The 24,021-nt window shown below is 41.3% G+C and overlaps 1 protein-coding gene across 1 annotated transcript in view; it reads left to right on the top strand.

Annotated features, from left to right (window-relative positions):
- C4H10orf90 (chromosome 4 C10orf90 homolog) overlaps positions 1–24,021 on the top strand; it is a 67,630-nt gene that overhangs the window by 26,279 nt on the left and 17,330 nt on the right. Inside the window, exons 2-3 of the mRNA XM_075026607.1 lie at positions 8,068–8,162; positions 10,415–11,498. Coding sequence (XP_074882708.1) covers positions 8,068–8,162; positions 10,415–11,498 — 1,179 coding nt within the window. The remainder of the gene's footprint in view (positions 1–8,067; positions 8,163–10,414; positions 11,499–24,021) is intronic.

Raw genomic sequence — 24,021 nt, 5'->3', positions numbered from 1 at the left:
AATCACAGCAGTTAATGTGAAAGACTTTCCAGAAAGAAATAATATCCCAAGTATTACACAAAAATGAATGCTTCTATTATACAAAAGTAACATGAAAAGACTATATTAAATCTGGCATGACTGCTGCTCCACTGAGTTTAGTTCCGTTGTACAAATCGTTCAGTGTCAAATTTGGCTCATGTGAACATCCTGTTTCTTTGTTTTGGAAACAAAATTGGACTAATAGAGATGTGTTTTGGAATCACTACTTTGATGTCTTGACAAAAGCATCTGTACCCACAGCACACATCATTTTCTGGAGCCACCACTATATTAAGAGTATTAAAAGGGGGGTAAAAAAATCGATAAAGCAGATACCACAGTTAAGCAAAAGCATGGTGAAAAATCCCTGCAGCAGGATATATATTGAGTCATAAAATACATGCATAACAGACAGTGCACAGGTTTTCTCCTGTCCTCTCTACAGCTTCTTGTCTTAAAGTTATGCTCTTACAAAAGCAGATAAATGTAAGAAATATTGAACTGCTGAAGCCAAACAATTACCTCGAGCTCTTATTATGCATAAGCAGCTTTAGGCAAATGTGCACATTTTGTAATTGCTACCAGTTCTGAGTAACACGGGTGGAATTTTTATTTACAAAACCCATTTGTACCATCAAATTCTGTGCATGTTATGACCTTTACATGAATACACGTAATAGCAGTAAAATAACTCTTCATAAATATACTTTTTGGCTGCAGAACTGCTTTTCCTTTGTTTGCTTATGCATAGTATTTGTCATGTTTACAGTCACTTAAGAATTTTCTGGCTATCTCAAACATTCTTGTACTTTCAGAAATGGACGTGGTCACTAAAATGTGGATGTCTTAATAACATGCTGTGAAGGGAACTCTGAGAGTGGTGGAGGATCCCTTCCAATAGCTCATTCTGTATGAAATGTTTCTGTTAGTTACGTCTTTATTTTGAGAGCACCTTAGGTGCTCAGTGGTCAGTAAGCCAAATAATGTTACAATAGATCCTAATGCATCTTAGTGCAAGGATCTGAACCAGGTATAGTACTCAGAATGCCGTAAAATTAGAGATAAGTGGAACCTGAAAAATTTAATTGTTGATGCTGCTTGGACTCGCCTCCTTTCTTTGTCTCTGTCTCCTGTCTACCTTCTTTTCTGTACAAACGTCTTGGCACATCTAGTGTTCATATTTAAATGTTTTATTCAAGTTTGTCTAACCCAAAAGTCAGTGCTAGATATTTCTACATGAAACAGCCTCCAGCAACTGCGTTGCTCTTGGCTTTTCTCCTCTCCTGCCTCCTGTGCCATGCCAGTGACAGACTTTCAGAGTCTGTCAGCCTTTCATCTCCATCTTTGGTTGCCATCGATCTGCCTTTTCTCACACAGTCCCAAACGTCACCTTCAGGACAAAACCCCTCCCGGTGATTCCTCTGCAGATGCTGCTTCCAGAGCTGCTGAGACCTCACAGGAGGACTTGTTTAAAAAATCCCAAATAACTTTTTGGTATCAGCAGCTTTCCAAAAGAGTAAGCTGGCCACCAAACAGGAACTTGGACAACAATCCAAAGGTGTCATCTCCCCTGTGCTGCCCTTTGCCTTGGTGAGAGGTTACAGCATCTCTTACAGGAGTCAGAATTTGCCAAGATTACCTAGAGGGGAGACCTCTTCTCCAAGGAGAGTTTGGTTTTTTTGCTGCTCGTGCATGATGTCTCACTGTTTTGCAAAATCCTCCTCGGAAAATGTGTCCCAATGATGCGAAACTATTTGTCTCGCAGAATCATGGTGAAATATATGGACAATTTAGCATCGCTTTTAGCAGTGCAAAGAGGTGGGTGGGAGGCAGTCCCACCAAAGTGGGGGGAACCATGGAGCTTCAAGACCTCTGTTGTTTGACTCATCAGCATTGGGGAGCTTGGTGGCTTGCTCCTTGGCTCCAGTTCTTCCTCTCACTGCCACAGGAATAGGAACCTGTGACATTTATGGCATCTCTTCCATTTCTACAATGAAACTACTGGAGAAAAATTATGAAAGGGTATGATTTGGCTATTAAACATTATTATGCCTCGTGATCCACCCCAATTCTCCATGTCTTACAGATAACCTCCCCCTAACACCCTGGTTTTGAGCTCCCCATTCTGCTCCTACTACAATTTATAAAGATCTCAGAAGAGCTCCATCAGGGAGCTCCAGTGACAGACCATGTTATTTGGGCTGAAGAAATCAAACCTATGTCAGTTAAATCTTCCAGTGTACTCCCATTTGAGTCCTTGGCCTGAGTTATGTCCACGCAGCTGGGCTTCAGCAGTTTTGGTGAGTTAGTCACTGCTTCTAGGGACTGAGATTTGTTAGTGTAAGCTTATGCTGCCTAGAGAAACCTAGGAATGTGTTCCTCCCTAAACTACTGAAAATTAAAAAAAAAAAAAAGAAATAGAACTTGGAGAAGGAGCAGAAAGGGGAAAAGGAGAAAGTGAAGAATCTACTTAATTTTGTCTCTGTGTGTGTGAAAGATATGCTGGGGGTGATTCCCCACTTTATTTTATTAAGTGAAGATAAAGAATAATAGCAGTGCATAATGAAAACACAATATTTTTTTCTCTTATGCATGGGTTTCAAGATATAATTCCTGTCCTCTTTCTAGCCCCCTGATGAGCACCTTGCTTCTAATGGCACGGATAATGAGAGATTTACGACTTCTGGCTTTTTGATAGCAGACCAGAACTCATTTGTCCGTTCCATGGCGGATCCTGTAATCATCTCTGCAGGCAGCCAGCTACAGCTTCAAGGTGTGCAAGCAGGGAAAGATAATTCAGTTAACAAATCTCATGATGCTACTTGTAATAGAAGAAAATCCATCCTGACATCTTAAAAAAATATTTTTCTATTTTGTTTACATAATGAATCCTGTTCAGACCGAAATTATTTCAGCCTGTTCTGCTTACTCAGATTTGAAAATCTTCCCAACAAAGCTGCCTTAAAATACTGTTATATTTGTGCAACTGTGTTCAAGTACTTCCTTTTGTGGCAAAGTACTTGTTTGTATTGGTTTGGGGTTTTTTCATGACAAGAAAGATTTCAAGTAAAGAGTTGGTTGTTGCTTTCTCCTCCTTTAAATCTCTATTGCTGTTTGACCCCCATTGTAGGTAGGGGCAAGCTACTTCTTAAAAGGAGTTCAGCAAAGATGCTTTAACAGGACTGATGTGCTCTCCCTCTGTCATCCTCTCTTGATGGCCAAGTACAGCGTGGTTTCTAGCTGTGTTCGAGCTATCAGGATGACATCATGTGCTCCTTAAGTATCTCGGCGAGAGCTACTGTCTAGTCTTACATGAAGGTTGCTGAATGTCAAATCCTGCAGAGATGAAAGTCAGGTGTGTTTTTATGAGACCGTAAGAGATTAAAATCCACCTGTGGCTGTGGGGCTGCCTTCCTGCCCTGCCTGTGCCCCATCTTCACTGGGACGCTGCCTTCAGACCGCTGCCAACACACCACCTCACCTCTTCCTTGAACTTAACGTCACTTCTGAAGGCTCGGGATAACGTCCTTGAAGGATGGCAAGGCTGTGCCTGTGCCAGGGCTTTCTGGAGATGCATCGCTCTCTCCGTTAGCAAGTAAACACAACATTCACCAGCAGATTCCCAATAAATCAACTTAATATTAGCAGGGACTTCAGTGTAAGGTGGGATTTTCAGCATTTGTCTGTCTCTGCTTTTAGTACCAGGCATGTGAACTTTAGATTTATTGTTCAGTTTTATTTTAGATGACAATAGTCTCTGCAATTTTATGATATTCTTTCTTTATGACACATGAAGAAGACCAGAAGATGTGGATTTGATTCTGGTGTTCATTCTGACTTGGCTTTCATCTTAGATGTATCTGTAATGTCCGGATGGTTTTTCTGGATGACTCACTTCAGATCTGAAGAAGTGAATTATGATCTCTCCCAGCCTTACTGAGAGGGAGCGTGGTGAATCTTTAATGATGGCACTCTTTTCCTCAAGGCTTCCTTAGATATTTGAATTTAAAAAGTCACAAGCAAATTTAAACAACTCTAATGTTTTAAACAGAATAAAGTATCAATTACTTCCTCCAAGTTGATTTTAATAATATAGTTTATCTGCTGATAATTTAGATAGGAATAATGCATAGAAGGAGAAAAAGGCTTAAAAAAAAGTTTTAAGTGATGCCAAAGACATTGTATTAGCTGAGTGACTGCTCTGATGCCTGACCCTGCAGCCAAGCCATTGACGTCCTTTAGCTACCAGGTCCCCCGTGGGGAATTTGAGCATTTTTGGATAATCAACAGTGCTGACCTGGGGGCTGTAGGGACCCTGGCTGCCGTGGACCTGGGAGGGAGCCTGACTCCCCTCACAGGTCTCTTAGTGGGCTAAGGATCAACAAAAAAGATCTTTTTTTGGTAAAGTGGGGAAAATTTCCCCCTTTCATACCGGCGTATTTGTTCTGCGATGCTGTTTTATGGTGTTTTGAGGGAAGCGCTGGAGGTTCCTGGAGCCTCCGGAGGAGTTTGTTTTGAGGTGACGCTGGTGGGTCGGGGAGGATGGCAGACGCGGTCAGTGCAGAGTAAGCAGGGCTTGGAGCAGAGCGGAGGAGATCAGGAGTGCTGACATCGCGTTTGAAGTTTGTCAGCATGTGAATAGTAAATGAATGCAACTTGCATGACAAAACCTGGAGACAAGGCCAGGGCCCGTGGTCTAAAGCCATCCCAGCTCTGTCCAGTGTCACTCTGGGTGTCATCGAACAACCCCCCCAGCATGGCAGTCTGGACGTGTCTAGCAAAGACCTGAAACACTGGCAGAATAGCATTATCCGTGGACTGTTTTCATGCGCGTCTCAAGTTTTGTACAAAACCTCAGCTGGCTACAAACTGGGCTGTCCTGTGCATGCCAAACACTCGCACTCCGCTATTTTTCACCAGCACCCTCACCTTTGCAATCTATCTGTGTTTTAGCAAGCTGATTTACAAGTACATCTTTTCTGAATCATTATCTGAGCCGGCTGCCAGTTGGCCCGAGGCAGACATCCAGGCACTCGAGACTGGGAGAATCGGTTCCAGCTGCACTCCGTAATTAGGAAAACCCTGGTCTGTAGCCGGATGTCCAGATGCCTTGCCAAGGAGCGTATCATTTGGTTCAACAAACAGTATTTGTGAGGAAAAAAATAAAAAGGGCAAAGATGTAATAGGACAAAATTCATATGCCAGCAATTGCTCCTCTATTCCTCATCGCATCTCCCATTCGTAAGCTGGAGAGGTGCGTCACGGTGGGAAGGGAAGGTCTGGGGAGGTTAAACAAATCCTTAGGATTTCAACTCGCATAAAAATAAGTTTCTCATACTCCCCACAGAGATGGAAAGTACTTGAAATGCCATTTCTTTCATGCTTTCATACCAGGGAAAAACTGAACTTTGCATTTCGTTGTGTAACAAGAGTAACAGTGCGATGTGTTTTGTCAGCAATGAGAATTTGTATGAAAACTCTGTATGTGACATATCTCAGCTAAACCCTTGTGCTCTCTGAAGTGTCTTCATTTCAAGCACGGATTCAAGCTCATTTTAAAGGTTTGGGGTTTTTTTTGCTTGTTCTGTTGACATGAATTAACAAATGTGAAGCTTCCAAGAATAGATTTAATAATATCATGAAAAATACCGGAGCCTTTGCCACCAATGCCATTTAATCTATCTTAGCAACTAGATTAAATGACTTGGCAAAAGTTTGAGTGTTTTCCAACAATAGGATTACCATAGTAATATGAGAATGTCATTGCATGGGATATGGTACAAAAAGCAATGCAAAACTCCACTCTGGATGATCTAGCAAAGAAAATAAACATTTCCTCCTCTTCTTCTTCCCACCTCACTTCTTTCTATCTCTCCTGCTGCAGAAACAGCTACTTTTTAAAGTTAGACAAGCAAGAATTAACCAATCTGTTCCAAGGGATCTGTGGCAAATTGGAAGGTCCTACCTACAGATTATTGCTAATCACAGGAGGTTACTCTGATAAGAATAACTTGTATGTAATCTACAGCGTGGACTTTGACAACTTGTTCTTGTCTGACCCTGTAGTACTCAGTCTTTCTCTTGTGCCGAAAATACATTTGAATGAAATTCATGAAAGGCCATCTGGCAAAACATGCCTCTCTGGATCTGATTTATCTCCGGCCAGCCTTCTGGATTTCCTCGTGCAATGGTTGACATTCACAAGTTGATGTTCTCCTGTTGTAGCTTTCCAGCTCGATCTGAGACAACTGTGGTTTTCTTACTGTAAAGCGTTTGAGGAAAATATTGATAACCTAGTTGAAGTTGCTTTAATTACATATGTTTTTTTTATCAAACGTTTGGATTTTTTGAGGTCTTGCCTTAACTCGATCCAAGAATTTCTCCTTTATCCTTCTCTGCAAGTTATTCCCTATTCAGTTGTTTTAAAAAGTAACTAAGACAGCATATGTACAGCTCTTCATTGTGAAGGTATACACGTGTAATTCATCGCACTACTGATACACTGAAAATAACCTGTCCATAGGGCTCACCCAGCAATTACCCCCATCCCACTGCTTGTGGATGCAGGTGGATTTTGTCCTTCACGGAAAGTGCCGCACCTCCCTCTCTCCCTGTACCACTGCAGGACGAGGAGCAGGCTCCAAGGGCATCCCACCCCTGGTTTGTGCCAGCAGTTACCACGATCCAGTGCTAGATCAGGTTCATTGCATTTTCACTGATTGCAACCGTGCATTATTTCTTTGCCAAAAAATGTCTAGTGGGCCCCCTGCTCCGGCTATTTTCTGGATTCTCTTTTTTTTTTCCGTACTGTGGCTAATGAGTCCAGCTGTTTTCTCTGTTGCTCAGGACTTTCTGTTGCTCAATGACAAAAGCAAACAGCTATGCCAGCTATGAATATACGCAGTGGCCTTGGCATCTTGGGGCTGTGCCAGTAAAGCATTAAAGTATACTTTAATAAAGTAGAAGGTTCGTCAAACCTCCCGTGAGTGTTTTGTGATTTCTGTTCCATGGTGGGACTCAAGGAGATCTCTCGCTGGGGGATAGACCTGATACCTTCCTCTTCCTCTCCTACTCCTTAGCTGCACCCACAGAGATGAAGCCAGGAAGCCTGCTATGGTGGATACACTTTAATGAACACTTCTTAAAGTGGAGCGTATTTATATTCCTTTGTTAATATAATGTTACGTGGAAACTGAAATTCCGCTTAGTAAAAAATTATCAACTTCTGTGGCAGGCTGCCTAAGTGAAAGAAACAAAATACAAAAGGTCTTACTAGTGGTGTGACTTGTTGCTATAAAGCAACAGCCAGTAATGTCAAGAGATTTCAGCCCAAACAGAGAATTTTTAAAAATTAATTTTGGACGCTTATTACAAAATAGAAAGTAACGTAATTTCTGGCAAATCTGTTGACAGCAGATGTAATGCATCACTGCAATAGCCCAGACTCCATGTTGTATGGAAATTAGCTCTGTGTAAAAAGCTGCAGACAGGCTAGTGCTCACAGAAAAAAAAAGGATGACAAAATCAGAGCGCGATGTACTGATGTAATACTATCACTGAACTAGAAAAGTTATGATGTAATAGAATTTGTGAATATGATTTAAAATTACTGTAGTTCTTTAAATGTGAAGGTGACTTAGTTCAAATGAAATCAAACTCGTAGCATCCAGCGCTCATTTGTGCTCCCAGTTCTGCAGACGAGACAAAAGTGACATTTGTCAAAATCCGCATTTCCCATCTTCCCTGAATCCTCCACACTCACGCCTGAAGCCACGGAAGTCAAAAGCAGACATATTCAAGGTTTGGATCAGCCCTGAACACACTGTGAGACTGTCCACAAACACAATTTTGCAACAGGGTCCCAGACGTGTTTCAAGGGAAGAGGGAGAAACAGGATCATCCCTCTGACAACCAGATCCCAGGGCAATCAGATCATTTACAGTAGCTCTTTCCTTCCTGCTTGGTCTCCATTTAAACCCACGTTTTCTAACTCATCGCCTCCAGGACACCAAAAATAATATTTCTTTCTCTGCATTTTTTCCCCAGGAGTGACACAAAAGCAATGGGGCACTGACGGTCAGAGGACATGCACAGGCCTTCAGCGGGAGAGTGCTGCGGAGAGAAAATCAAGCTCTACCAAGGTAAAATAAATAAATTGTGTTTAGATAGCAGTCAGCAGAATGCATTCAGGTTTAAAAAACAGTCGCTGATTGCTGAGCAGGGTATTTGATTTGGTTTTGTTTAGCTAGGCTTAGCTTAAGCAGCAGAAAAGCCAAATAAAATGATGGCTAAATGTTGTGATTCTGTGAGCTCTTGGTGAGGGGGAAAAACCTGCATGTTTTGTGGGGGGGGGGGAAAGTTGTTAAAAACACGCCAGGAGACTAAATCAAGTGGTATCCCAAATATCACTACACTCTGTCTCATGTTCTCAAGATAAAGCCTGAGGTTTTCAGTTCACCACAATTACTTTGTGTAAGTGCATATTTTTTTTCACAAGATGCAGTGAAGCTTGAAAGCTCCCAATGAGTATAGGATCAGCGGGTCAAACCTTAAAGATACATTTCTTTGCCAAAGATTGGGAGGAGGGAAGAATACATATACTCAAGCAGAAAAAGGAAAAGTAAATTATTTAAAATATTGGTGCTTGAGTTTGAAGCTAATCAGGAGCATTTTTGACATGCCTTTGGACTCTTGCAGAATGTCTCCATCTGTGCAGCCCTTAACAAAAGAAATAAATGTCAAATTAACTACTGGAGTATGAGAGATGCATCCAAAATAAAGTATTTCAAGGAACATTCTTTTTTTGGTGCGCTGTTGAAATCTCGGGGAAGTTGAGTTTTGGAAGGCATGCAAAGGTCTTAAACCTGTAGGTAGAAGTAAATGCAGCGCAGAAAATATGAGGCAAATGTTGTTACAAAGCATGAAAGAAACAAAGAAGGAAGAAAACGCTTTCCCTGGGGCTGTGAAATTATTGAATTGTCAAAACCACAGGCAGCTGGTTTAAAGAATTGATAAAATTTACTTGGCATTTCACCTCGTTAATAAACTCTTGATCTACCTCTACCTGTTTGGGTCCCCAAATCAGCCTTCCCAAGAGTCACAAAGGAGCCTGTTTTCTGTGTTGTTTCCATGCATGGAGGCCAGGAGAACAGGAATGGGTTTGGTTTTCCCCATGGGCTTTGGTGCCGTGTACCGACTCCAGCACCCAAGCCCTGAGCAGGATGACCGTGGCACCCAGGAGGTCACAACTCTGTCACTCACATAGTCTTCCTAGAGGAAGAAGAATATTATGTTTTGTGAAACGCTTGTCAAGTACTGGCATTGGTTATCGGATGATAGACACCCAGAGATGACTGAGATGAATTTGTAACAAGCAGGAACAGTACAGCTAGCAAATGGCACCTAAACCCCAAATGAACTTGGATGAGCTTTCATTATGAAGCTAATCCTCAGATTTTTGCATGCCAGTTCAGTGGGGGTTTTTTTTCTATTAGGATTGGGAGATCTAGGAACACAGGGCAGGAGCAATCTAATCAGCCAATTTACAGCAGCAATGAGATTAGGCCAGATGCTTTATTGCATGTGACTTATGTGACCAGCCATGTGGATAATAATAGCAGGAGATTTTAAACTCAGGTTAGCTTTAACGTAAAAGCACCTCCTTTGTCACATGAAGTGAAGTAATGTACGGTCTATCAAGATAGATATTTCCTGTCACGGTTGGAAAAATGAATCCAGGCCACTGTCAATCACTCTTGGACATATGTGGTTTTACATCATTGATAGGTGCCACCAAGTAATCACAAGCAAGAGGGAACTAATGAATTAAAATAGTACCCGGAGCCCTTATAGGTAATTATATCACTTTTGTGAGAGAGAACATGGAGAAGTTTTTCCATGCCTATAACCGGTGAAGTTGTAGAGCAGTCATGACCCTGGTGCCCGCATGTCCTCTGCAGCATGTGATGGCACACGTGGACCTTCAGGATAATGATCTGTAGTATATTTAAATGCATTTTAAATTCCAGCAGTCCATCATGAAAGAGCAGTTTAGAGTCTGCAACTGGTAATTGCCTTTGACATGTCCATTTTTAAACAAACATAGCAGCCACAAATCCCAACTGTGACAATGGGTTAAATATGGAAATAATTGTATAGAATACACATTTTTAAATTTTTTTGCGCCAGAGCGATAAGGTTTTCATTGAAGTCTCCCAGGCATTTCAGAGCTGATTTCAAGAGCCTGTGTTTTTAAGTGACAAAAGAGTTAGTATGAATAGAAAGTTAATATGAAATCTCAAACAAAACTGCCTGGTGTGATAGACGGTACATGAGAAACAGTTACATATATTATAATAGAGTACGTTGATAATATGAATCTTTTCCTTTGCAGGAATCTCTGTCATCACAAAATACAACATTGATTTCACCAATAGTCATTTCACAGATGACTGATGAGAATAAATCAAAAGAAAATTGGCCCGTTTTGCCTATGCAGTCCATGATCCCCCAGCCCAGTGCATATCACACAAAGCAATCTTTGGCTACCCGTGGTTCAGTCAGCATTAACAGAGTATTTATGGTACTGCCCAGCAGATTAGAAATTCAAGCATCTTTAGATGACGCCACGTCTCCATTGGACTCTCCCATCGCAGAGCAAAAACAGAGTCAAAACCAGCAGAAAGGGTTTGCCTCCATCACTATTACTGCCAGGCGTGTTGCCGTGGGCTCCAGCGACCCAGCACGTGGACCCGGGGCTGTGCAAGAGCTCAGCACCGTGTCCCCAACCTCAAGCAAAGTCCCTGCTGCCTTCTGCTGCTGGCCTCCACCCGGCAAAGCAAACCAGCGTGCCTCTCCATTAAAGATTTCTGAATCCTGCTCACAATTAGGCGAAGAGCCACGAAAACAGCTTTCTGACCCTGGAAACAAGGAGAACGGCATGGGTCTTCAAAGCAGTGATGGGAGAGAGAGAGTACCACCTTCGTTCACCTCGTGTGTCCACCTTCAGGTTTCTCAGCAGTGTCCAAATACCATCTATTATTTAGACAAGTCGCTCCATGTATGCATTGACCAACCTCGAATTAACTACCAAAAAATTCATAGATCAGTGTTGTCCTTCCATATAAATTGCAGTTCGTCTAGATTAACAGCAGATGGAGTAGATGGCATAGCTAATGGAGAGCCAATAGAGGCAATATTTCAAACAAAGCTCCTAGGAGGAAACGAGACTCCACTCAGATCAAACTTGAGTGCCCACTTAACAGAAAATAATGTGATTAATAAAGAGAAAACAAATGAAGGCTATTTGGGTAGTAAATACCCTTTGCAAAGTGTCTTTGTCTCTGGACTTCCAGCATTTGTGGATATACCCAGAGGACCTAATAATGTAGCAACAACAGAGAAAGATGATGGTAAGCGGTCTGGCAGCTATCACACTACATTTTCTCTCCAGCTTCCTAATTCGAGTGATGAGGCAGGTAAGTAATTTCCACAAACCTCAGTCTGGTGGAGCAGAGGTTCAGGCTGGAACAGACCCACCACAATGATTTTATGTGAGCAGATAACAGTAATCCTTGCTTCTGCAAAGGCACGGTGAGTCAGAGCACAACCCAGACATTTTCAGTTCCAGGACTACCATGAATATATTTGCCATGTTAGTGTTGCATGCTGCTCATCAGATGATAGAGAAAGCTCTGCCTGTGTTTTCTGCATTAAACCTCTACTTTTAACCATTTATAATTGTAATTTATTTTTCTTTCTCCCAGCAACATGCAAGCACTTAGCCTCTGAAAATAATTAGGTCTTTCTTTGTATAAGGGCTGAATTTCTTTTTTAAGAAGGAGATGGCTGCACTGAGCTTGGCTTTGTGCTCCTTGCAATTAAAAATGATCTTCTTTTCAGCTTTTATTTAGAAGGCTATAGTAATAAGCCTAGGCTTTTATAACTAATGGCTCCAGGTAAATGGTTTGCAAATCTTTAACGCATTTGTTTCAGACATCTCCAAGCATTTTGCAAACATAAGATTTTCTTTGCAACATTGCACCCGGGGAAGGGAAAGGTACCGTGGGGATTGCTTCATGCCCAGAGTGGTACAGCTTCTGCTGCACTGGGCTGTAGCAGCTATTTTAGAGTGCACTTGAATAACCACAGCGAAGTTTATTGACTCTCCAGGAAGGGAGTGTGGATGGGAAGAATGTCAATGAGCGAGTCTGGTTTTTACCAAAAGCACTAAGGTTAAAACTTACCCACCATGTATCTCTGCGACCTTGGGCTACATTTAATTGCAATTACCCCGTTCTGATGTGGCCAGTTTGATCTAAGGGTCAGTATATGAACATCAGCTACTTCCTAAGATTCATTTGTACCTTCATTTTCCCAGTGTGCAAATGGGAAAAAAGCGAAGGATGAGAAGCTGTGTGCTGTCTCAGGGGCAGGACAAGGTACAAAAACCCGGGCTGCCCCATCCCTTTGCACCTTGGTGTTACCCCACTGCTATCGGTGGGACCGTTCCTGCGGTTGTCGAGGTGCAAACGGTGAGAAGGCGTAATCCAGGTCGTCTGTTGTTGAAGGGGAGATGGCATAGCGGGGAGCGGGAGAGGGGAGATGCCAACCGGTGCTAAAGGGTTTAGGGGGAGAAAGGTAAAGGGGTGAGGACCTTCCACTGACTGGCACCAGCAAACTGAGCGTTTCACCTTTGGACTTCATTGCATACTGTCCTAATTTCAAATAACAACATCTTCCTGAAGTTTCTGTAGGAAGAATTTATGTATTCAAGGCTTTGTCCAACACCCTCTAAGGTCTCTCTGTGCTGTACCACAAAAACAAGGATTAGAATAATATCAAGCCTTCCCTGGGCTTGGTGATACAGTGGTGGCCATGAAGGAATCACTTTTACTAGAAGTAATTAGAAAGTGAAATAGGACACTGCTCTTGGTTTCACAGTTTTACTAAAAAGAGGAAATAAGTGAGGTAACCAGCTGAGAAATACTGGTTTTTGATAAAGGACTTCCACCATTTGTATACACAAGAATACAGGTGTAAATAAACATGGGAAGTGTTACCTTTTTAACTGCTTCCACCTTTTGTGTAAGCAATAATGTAGAATGTAAAGATATACATTTCTCTTGATCACACCCTTTGTAATATATATGAAGGTGTTTATCAGCTTACTACAACTTTCCTGTGTGAAATTTGTATAAACAGCCAGAATAATGCTTCAAAACAACAGTCTTTCTCTCCGGGATCCCCAAAGTAATGAGCTCTTGCATAGCCATCAGCCATTAAATGTGACAAATTATAAGAAACTTAGTTAAATGCATGAGACATCCTCACTGCTCATTAAAATGAAAGGCAGTTGCTAAGATTTTAACCTGGGAGAAAATGAAAAAGTGAGTTCCCTTGGGTTCCGAAAAAGGGTGAAGAGAGGCAGAGAAGTGATCTCTAAGGTCCAATACTCCATTCTGGTGCAAATCTGCTACAGCCCACTATATGTTTTTTTCCTGGACTAGTTTTAAATACCTAAAAAAAGTTATAATGGGACACTGTTGCCTTCCTGCTTTTTGCTGTGGCACTTCTGTGTATACAGCTGAATATTACAAGACCTGTATTGCAAGATGCTGCTTTATGAACACTGCAAAATAACTACCCCATCAGCAAAGTTGTTTATATCATTACAGATTCCCAATTCTTTTAGATATTTTTTCCTCCAGTGTATACTAGCTCAAATCCATTCATATTAAGCTTTGGTGCGCTATATGTTTATGCAATGAAATGTTTGTGAAATGAAATGTTTAAGAAGAAGGAAGAACTAGCAAAGAAGGGGGAGTGAACAACTTTTGACACTGTGTAAATACTTTAACATAGTTATCTTATGGATGAAGGAACTGCGGAGAGCACTTTGTCCATCACATTTCTGATGACCCAGAAAGTTTGAGTTTATATTAGTTTGCAGCTGTAGGCAATAGCTTCCTGCCAGCAGAAATACAAGTGGTAATAACATCACCATGGCAAGGGAAAAAAAAAAAAAAAAAAAGAAAAATTACTTTCGAGGCTAGACTTTTCTGTATGAAATCTGTAAATGTAGTTTCCAGGATGTGTAGGCTGCCTTATTAGGATCTGAAGTGGAATGGGCACCCAAATACTTCTCTGCTTTACAGGTACTGGGGACAGGTTTGCTGTTTCCTTCCTATAGGGCCAGTTGAGTTATGGCCTCTTTGGAGTGTCTTTTTACTAATTTTTCATATGGCTTCACTAAAGTAATGATGACTCTACTTATAGCATTACTCATACTATTTCATGTTCAAATCCAAGTATTCAAGACTTGGCTTTACATGGACCTGGATAACCTAATCTAAGGCACTGCTTTCAGCAGGAGGTTGGTCCAGATAATCTCCAGAGGTATATATTTCCACAATGTGCCACATATGAAAAGGATATTTTAGGAATATTAATGAAATGTAAATGTTGGGCTATGCTCCGGATGGTAATTATACTTAGAAATCCAAATCTCTGAGACTCAGTTAGCGTTCAAAGCCATGTTTCATGCTATAGCATCCCAAGGATGGAATATGATCTTGTGATTTCACTGCTATGGACTGTATCTTCTACTGGCTCCTTTGCTTTGGGTACTTTACTTCCATTATCTGGCAAGAAATTGGACTGTAAGTGCTGGAAAATCCATGTTACATGTGAAGTCAGACTTGAACTGTGGGAGGACATAGAGTGGTAGGACATAATTGTGCTTATTTTTAATGAGTGGACGGTATTTCAATCCCTTGGGCAGCTTAAGGAACGTGTACCCGTTAATGTGAAACAGCCCACTGAGAGCCACACGACCTACCTCGGAGGTATGACCAAGGGTAAGCCCAGGCCAGGCTCCATGAAGTCCTTGTCACAGGTGATGGATGTGCATCACCCTGCCTTCGGTCATGGCTTTTAACAAGCTGTCAGAACTTGCTAACGCTGCTTTTAAGTGAATGCTGCAATTTCCTTTACTGTCTGTAGCTGATGTCTCATAAATACAAGGTAAGTTAAAAATGAAGAGATTAGTCTTGTTTCTGCTGAAGACAGGAGCATTTTTAATCCCAATTTCTCACCTACCTTTCATGAAGAATATATTCCACATGAGCATCTAGTTTTCCATCCATCTTTTACAATCTATTACCTATGGGGCTCTACGCTGAATTATTAAAAAGGGGCAAAGAGAAGAATATGGGACAACTTTATATTCATTTTGACCTCTTGATTAAACATTATCATCACTTCACTATGAAAGATTATAAATGCTAACATCTAAATTTATCTGTATAAGCTTAGATAATCGTAAACGCCTTGATGCCTGAGCACCTTCACAAACCTCAGCTGTATTATAAACCTGAATAATTTCTGCTAACACTTCAACTTTTATAGCGTCTACACTTTTGTTTCTCTTTTGTTGTCCTGCCCAAAACTGCTGTGCAGGGTTATTAAGGAAGAATAGCTGAGGTGGAGACAAACGTAAATCCCGTTTGGACGGTAGGTGCCCTGCTGGCTCCTGCAGCCCTGCATTGCGATGGAGAGGATGCAAAGGATGCGGCACTCAGCGCGAGGAGGGTGGAGGGAGATGGCAAAAGGGCGTCTCGTGAATCGCAGTCGTACGTAAACTACCCAAAAGTAGGGAAATCGGGATTATGAGGTATGCATGAGTCAGCAAAAGAAGGCGAATATGACGCGACGGTGATGGGCGTGAGCAGGGGCGGCAGTAAGCGCGGGCGCTGGGAACCAGCCCCGGCACAGGGGGGTTTGGGGGGACTGTGTTGCCGGCATCACTTCTGCAGAAGTCAGGAATGAAGCACTCAAGATGGAGAAGAACACACTTAAATCAGTGAACAAGACAGATCAGAGAGCTGGTATTGTAGTTGCTTATACTTTTTTCCCAAAGAGAGTGGCAGGTGACTTGAAAGCAGAATTTACTTACTTAAAGCAACCCAAGAGAGTGAATGGGAAAAACTGAGATGGGATCTGAGCTTTTGGGATGTTGAATGGCCCCAGATGATTATAGGCTTCTGTGTCCTTCTCAAACAAGAGTTTTATTAACAAGTGCTGAAAGGGTAAATAACTAAACTTTAATTTGTTTCAAGAGCTATTTTAATTTTTGTATGTAGTGTGCATGTCTATATATATATACACACACTTGTACTGGAGTAAAATCAGAACAGCTGGTGCTGTGGGATTTCGATATGCTGCTACCTGCAAAGCAAAAAAATGTTTTTGTTTTAAATACACATTGAAAAGCCCCTGGTATTTGAGGTGTTTGTATATCAAGGAAATATTTTTAGGTCACCTTTAAACTAATATATACTTATGGTAATAAGGATGGGCTAATGTAGGCTATCTTAAGACTGAAGACTATTAATAGTATTTACTTTCAATTATTAAATAGTATTTGAAATATTGCGATGAATGAATGTGGCCTATCTGGTGTTCTCACCTCATCTTCTGTTTATGGGAAAGTCACCACTCAGTGACCCAGAGTACAAGATTATTGTGTGTGGGAAATATATATATATATATATGTATACATGAACAAGATATAATTAGACGAAAGCTGTTCCTTACAATATGGAATTTATTGTATAGAAACTTGAGTAGCTACAGCTGATGCTAATTAACTCTCCAGCCTGAGAATGTGTACAGCAGTAGTGATGGTGAAGACAGCAGAAATGTGAAATATGGCACAGAAGATTTTACTTTAGCTTGCACCTGCTAAGGATGAGGAGCCAAATCTTCAGCTGATGTCAACCAATAGGAATATCTGCCTTCAGAGGAGTGACACTGACTTACATCAGCCAAGAATCTGGCCAGGGACGTTACTGACTTGGCATTATGGACATAGCAGCTGGTGCCGACTTGTTAAGAACAAAGGACTACATGCCAAAAAGCCCATTAAAAGGAGCTCCTTTGATGTTTCACTTCATCTGGTATAAATTTAAAATGGAGGAGGCTGTCAATTTTCTTTAGTCTAGACGTTTTGTGTCGTTGGGTCTGTGTCACACTGCAGTGTGACCTTCATGTACTGTATCGGATGCTGAGAAATTGAGGAGTCGGTCCTTACAGATGTTGAAAACTCAGTGAGGAATTGGCAGTCCTCAGTTACGAGTGACTCTGGAAGATGCTGCCAGCCTTCGAGACAGACCCCAACCTGTGTGATGGGCAATAGGAGTTGCATCTCCTTGTCTTGGAGCTTCTTTATTCATTTTTAGAAGGGGGGGGATGCTTTCTCTTCTCTGGAGGGCCCTGGAGACAGAAGGATGTCTGCCCTGCTAATGATGTTATGGATAATATTTCTATGAATTTCACTCAGAAATTAGAATAATTTTCCAAAAGATGATCATATTGTCTGCTGAAGATCCAAATTAAAGTTCAGCTCTCTTTGTTTTGGCATGTGAAAATTAAGGGTTTGCTTTTTCTGCTGTTTTCCATCTTGCTTAGGGTGGACGTTTCTATCTTGAGCTGTCAAGAGTTGGTAAGAATGTGAGACAATTTGAAGTGAAAGACTCTGGAGGGGGCAAGTCACTCATTAGCACTCAGGGCAAGCAGTGGAGGACTGAATACTAGAAACATTAGAATAATGATTAAGAGAAAGAGACGGGCTATGTGGATTCAGTGACCGCATAATGCCACTGGAGTAAAGGGCCTCATTTTCCCCTTATTCACACTTGGTTTAAATGAGGAGCAACTCTTCTGCAGTCTGTGAAATGAGTACTTGGCTCAGGCTGGCTGCGGTAAATTATCAGAAAGAGCTGAACACCTAGGTGTCTTTGACATGATGAGAATACCAAGTGGTCGATACATTTCTTACCCTGCAAATCACCATTTAAATGTTCTGAATCATCCTGAATTTTTTTTTTTAAGTCACACTGCATCAAATTAGTCCTTGAGTCACTACAATAGTGCCTGATAGCTTCTAGCATGACATCCCTGAAATGCAAACATGGATGTCTAACTCTGAGATTTTTGTTATGTGGATGTTACAGAGAATGTCTCAAAAGTGCAGCAGCAAATTTCAAAGTATTTTCAATAACCACTTCCATGGTTCTTAACAATATGAACAGAGATCGTCTCAGTCTAAGGACTAGTTGTCTGAGAGTGTTGGGTTTGTTAAAGATGCGGCTTTGGTATAGCACGGCCAAAAAGGCATGACAAGAAAAACAATGATGATTCGAGGCATGAGTCTGAAATCTAAGACTGATTATCTTCAATGAGAAAATAATTACCAGGTGCTTGACCAACGTCCAAATTATGAAAGGTTTTATGAAAAAGGAATATTTTTCCTTTTAGCCTGTCCCAGCACATAGGAAGCAAAGGGGAAAAATGTTAGCAAAATATACAAATGCTATTGTCAACCAGCTGGGTATTGGGAACCCACTGGTGCAAGCAGGCAAATCAAATCATGCGGGTGGATTATTTCCTGACCACTAAAATATTCTGCAGCAATAATACACTCTCGTGATCAGAGTGTAAGATGATCTCCTGCAGGTGCCAGGCAGGAACGTTTCCTTTTTGTTCGTGCCCTCATTGCAAATTACGGTCTTCTTCCACCAAGCCTCTCCATGCGCAGTCGGCGTCAGTGCGTCATGTCCTGTCCCGAGTAGCACGTTGCTACCCATTAGCTCCCTGAAATAAGTGGCGTTCCCTTATTTAATACCAAGAGAGAAGTTTGATTAATTATTTGCAAAGTGTTTTGAGAAAATAAATGGGCAGTCACCACTGAGAGACTTATTGTTAGGTGCCGTTGATTAGCTGCATTATGGGATTGTTTGCTCTGAAGCCAAGTGTCGGACTACACTAATTTTGCCAAAAGCCTTCTGTAAACAAGCTGTTTCTTGACATCAAGAGGCTCTTCCTACTTTGGACTGATTATAGGTTTGGAGCCTAATAGCTCTTAGGTACACTTGATAAGCTTTCTCTTTCAAACGAGTACAACTTTCTACAGTCAAATATTAGCTTTTGCAAGAAGAAAGCATCATCCTTCTGAGAAATGTGTTCACAGCTGTCAACACCATTAAAAACAAAACCAAAAAAAACAACAAAAGAGCTAGCTAGAAAAAAACTCAACCTTTTTTGTTAGAGATAATTTTTTAATCTAGACTCTTAGCTTGAGGTGTTATTGATATAGCAAAGATAATTAAGCCTTAGCCTCACCAGGCAGGGCTGTTTGAAGAAGCATTAGTATAGGTACAGTGACATGTTCATCAGGAGTAACAGTCTGGCTGATTCTCTCAGTTCAAGCTTGCAAACTTGCTTCGACTTTGGGTCTTGACAATTCTGGGAATGCAGCTGAGGATGTGGCCCAGCCCTGTCCTTCAGGATCCAGCCCCAGGTTTTTTATTGAAAGGTAAATCCAAGACCTCGTTAAGCATTGCATTTGGATCAGGGAGCATGGGAAGAGCTACACTACTGTCAGGATTTTTTGCAATTCGGAGAGTTTCCATGGGTGCTAATGCTGAACAGCGGCTGACACTGCGTCTTGCAAACGAGTCATTTGACAAACATCAGAAGGCGGTTAGGGACATAGGTTTCACTGCTGGTCAGCAGAAATTTTAGTAAAAACATCTGAATTTTGTAGTACTCCTTGCTGACTGCAGCTTGTTGACTGATTAAAAGTGATGTCTTTTCCTTGGCAGTGATCTGAACAATAAATTATCCATCCTATCTTCCATCCCTTGACAAACACTGAAATAACTAATAATATTGTCAATGCTCTCAGTGTTTCCATTTTTCTGTGTTACCAGGCTGTTGAGATGATGCGGTCTGTTTACTTACATCTAAGATCGTATGGCTTAGGAGTGGTAATACTTGATTCATGATAGGAATTGAGTCATCAGTCTTTGTCATCAGGAGGCTGGAGTCTTGGTTGGGGTTATGGATCGCTGCTTGCCTGCTTGAGCCGTGTGTGGGCTCTGTACAACCTACGCCTACATACACCTGGGTCTAAATCTCGAAGAAGGTAGAAGTTTCTTACAGTGAAAGACTGTTAATTGCTGCTCCTCTCTGCTTGGGGTATTGGCAGCGTTAGCTCCGCTCACGGAGGTCTGGGAGAGCTCAGCAGCCCTGGGCGTGGGGCTTTTATGAAATTAAAAAAAAAAATCCCCAAACCCAAACCAGCAGGTGGTCTATAATGTAAAGCCTACCTACAGTGGGGATGTCTGATCTCGTTAATGACACGCAGTGAATCAACGCTGTGTGTCTCCTTCCCCAGCCACCTCTTGTCAGGCTTGCTTGGTGGTCGCGGAGGATTTGTGGTGCTGTGCATCTGTTAAAATGAGCTTTGGCCAATTCCAAAGCAGCACTTTGTCATGAATTGTCGAAAATCCACGCTGAAACGCTAGGAAGAGTGTTACGCGAAAGTATGAAAAGCTGCATTATCCCGCTGTAAATTGGAAAAAAAAAAAAAGAAGTAACAAAGGAAAAGGGTATGTTTGCCTGAATTGTCCGTGTTTCAAGGAAAAGCAGGTTTAACCTGCTGTAATGCAGGGTCACTTCCTGTTAGCAAAACCCCCTGAAGGGAGAGGGAGGAAAATGTAAAAAGATACTTTACAGTAAAACAATATACTTATTTTGCTCAGAGATCAAGGACTCTTTAAAAAAAGGAGCTTTTGAAAACCTACTCCTGGTTTTACAGAATATTTTTAACTCCTCCAATATCATATGGTTTTCACTAAGGCATTATTTAAAAACTGAACTGTTGTCTCTTTCTTTCTTGCATAGGGCAATAATGACTTTTCTCCAAATGTAATTATGATGTTCTTCCTTAACTTTTTCTCCTATAAGCAGCTGAATTTTTACAGCTAGGGTCTATATTCACTGAATTTTATTAACAGAGTCATTCAGCTTTCTGTTTCGTCAAGTTTTGTTCTCCTGTATCTCTCAAAGCATTACACTTGCATGTCTTTGTTCATTAGTTTTAAAGTCTTTCTTCAGCTGCGATAATAGAAAAAACATATATTGCTAGTCATCCAGTTGCAATTCTAGCTGTTCTCAGAGGGGCATATATATTTCAAGTTTGGTGCGTGGGGATTTAGATATACAATTCCAGATAGTCTTAATGAGAGTAACAGTCCTAATTCCCCACACAGTATATTAAAAATGATTCCAGAATGTACAGAGTGAAACTCTGTGATCTTACCTTTAAGTACCTTTGCCTTTTTCTTTTTTTCTAAATATCATTTGCATCTGCATTCGTTAGTTAAGGTAATTGACAGCTGCTCTGAGGATGAGGGAGTTGATCTTTGGAGCCCATGTCTGGTTTGCTTTGCTGTGTTTTCCTGGGGATTGGCTGCACCTGGGTGTACCTTTGGAATTGAAAGGTTAATTCAAGAGGGAGTTAGAGGAAAGAATTTACCAAATTGGCTCCATTATTATTCTGATTGCCTTCCATGTTAGACAAGAACAAAGCTGCACCTTTTCTTATTGCCTTAATTAACTACAAAAAAAAAAACCACCCACCATACTGTGAATCTAATAAGGATTAAGATTTAGTTATAATATTAGTACAAGATCTAAGGAAGACACTTTTCATGCAGAAAGGATGCCGTGGGTTTATACCTGAAGTTCATAAGGAATCTTGCTTTAATTCTTTCTTAGACATCCTTTTGTTGTCACGAAATGCTAAGAAGTAGCCATCATCTTTTTTATAATCTTAGACCCCATTCCTAGTTTTGTTCATGGCTTGCTTTTCTTTCTCTCCAATCCACATCTTTGCAGGAATCCCCAGTCCTTACGGGCAGAATGTCACTGGTGGCATTTCTTTTGGCAGGGAAGGGGTGCAGTGCAGGAAGGAAGGCTGTCTCCATTTGCACTATATGTAAGAAAATTCCTGGGGCTTAATTCTCAGTTCTTGAAGGTTACTGTACTTACACTTGGAAGCCAATATCCACAAATAGCTAGTTTGGTAGTTAGGAGTAAATGGAGTGTGAATACTCCAGGCAACTCTTCTTTCTTTTGTTCAGATCCATATTCTAAGACGTTAGAGAGGAGAAATGTGACTTACAGACAACTCCTTCACTCACTCTGGTCTCCACTGTTTTATTCTGGTACCTTGCAGCCCATTTTCACCACCCTGACGATGCATTCTGTAGTTTTGGATACCAATGCCCAGCCATAGCAAATAGCCTCTCTGGGGACACAACAGTGGTCTGAGCGGTCTAACAATCTCGGCGAAGAAGCTGTTTGGCTTCACAACACACACATTTGTTGCACAGACCGTTTCTTGATATGAAAGCAAATTATCTCCTAGTGTGATGCTGCCTTGGCTGAGCAGAAACTCTTTTCTCCTTTCCACTTTCTTTTCTTCTCCTCTCTGCTTTCTGCTGGCCAATAAACTACTTTAATTTAAAAGATGATTTAAAGAGATAATCTGTTTTCCATTCAAGTTCTTTCTGTGGCTTAGCTCCCCTCTTTTTTTTTTTTTCCTCTATCCTTCTAGTATCTTGGCTGCCTTTGTGAAAAGACTTCCTTCTCTGCCGCTCTGCAGTTACTTAATGCTACCTGCTGCTTTCTTCATCTTCTACCATGCTGCCTGTTTCTACCTCCTCCCACAAACACTCTTTGATGCCCATGACCCCATTAATCTGTCCCAATGTTTTTTCCCTCTATATGTCACAAAGCATTTGCAGAAACACAGTGTGTAACTGCATGTATGGGATGGGTGAGGGAATGAAGGAACAGGTCACTGTATACGCATGAACTCCAGCTGAGTGTATGTGCAGGATAGAGTCTCTCCAGTTTGCTGAGAGTATTTGCATCAAAACTAATTTCATCTGAGAAGAGAGCTAAGTTTTGACAAAAGATAAGGCAAATATTTGCAATGTGTGAAAAGCGAGGAGAAAAATAAGTTATACCAGAGAGAAGAGGGAGAGCTTGGATGCTAGCCTAGAATTTGGGAGCTCTGTGTGAGCTTCCTTGCTTTGACCAGATTTTCTGTATGCCTGTGGAATTGCTTAGGATGGGAGTTATCTCAGTGAAGTTAATTAGAAAAAAGTTATTTTTTCTGTCTATGCTGATCTTTAGGGATCCCTCACTAGAGAATCCCCTGAGAAGTTGACTCCTGTCTGTATGGTCAGTTCAGTTTACAGAAAGAAACGTAAGATGTTAAAAGCTTTCTAATCTGAACAGAAAGGGAAAACACTAGATGTTGTACCTTAATGCCTCTGATTTCCCCAGAAATACCAAAAGGATGACCAAAAAGAAATATAAGTCATTCAGATCACTAAAATGCATAGTAAAATAATTTTGTGGCAAAGAATGTTTCTCATCTATTGTGAATGGACTAAGGACTGGGAAAGTGAACTGAAAACTTCCCGCACCGCACTGCAGGATCCAATTTTACTTAATGACTATGAGATAAGGAAGTGTCTAGCGTGATGTGCCATCTCACCCTTTCTCATGGATTGGATCAAAGGAGAAAAACACTTCTAATCTTCCTTCTGTCCTCAGCCAAGACACTGGAAAGAAGTGTTTAGAGAGGGGCAGCTGCTGAGAATGAGTCAGCAGAGAAAAGAATTATGTGGCCACTTTTTAAAAAGTGTTTCCCATGAAACACCAGCCATTTATTAAACACTTTATGTCCACAATATCAAATGGGACAATCCCTGCCTGGTTTGTTTAGGTTTATGGTTAGGTCTGAAACCAGTTGTTGGTTTTTTTCCGTGTACCTCCCAAATCTCTCAGTTGCCTTTTTTCAGAGTTTTTTAATAACTATTTATCATTTCCATCTACATAAATCTTTAGGTCCCGGGTCAGCCTGTGACTAGGACTGCTAATAGGCAATTTATGCACGGTTAAGAAGACAGAGCAGAGTCATGCTGTGTGCATGGCCTTGTGGGTGCCTGCCTACTGGGAACCACTGCCAAGGGGTTTATAGGGACATAAAATATTTCCCATCTGCTCCTTCTTTCTCTCCCGCTTCCTGATCCTGATGCCCTTTCCATGCTGTCCCTTTTTCTTTGGATTTCATTTCCT

This window comes from Buteo buteo, chromosome 4, assembly GCF_964188355.1.
Source record: "Buteo buteo chromosome 4, bButBut1.hap1.1, whole genome shotgun sequence".
In the NCBI taxonomy this organism is placed as follows: Eukaryota; Metazoa; Chordata; class Aves; order Accipitriformes; family Accipitridae; genus Buteo; species Buteo buteo.
Note: the sequence above shows the minus strand (reverse complement) of the source record. Positions and strands in the feature narration are given on the sequence as shown.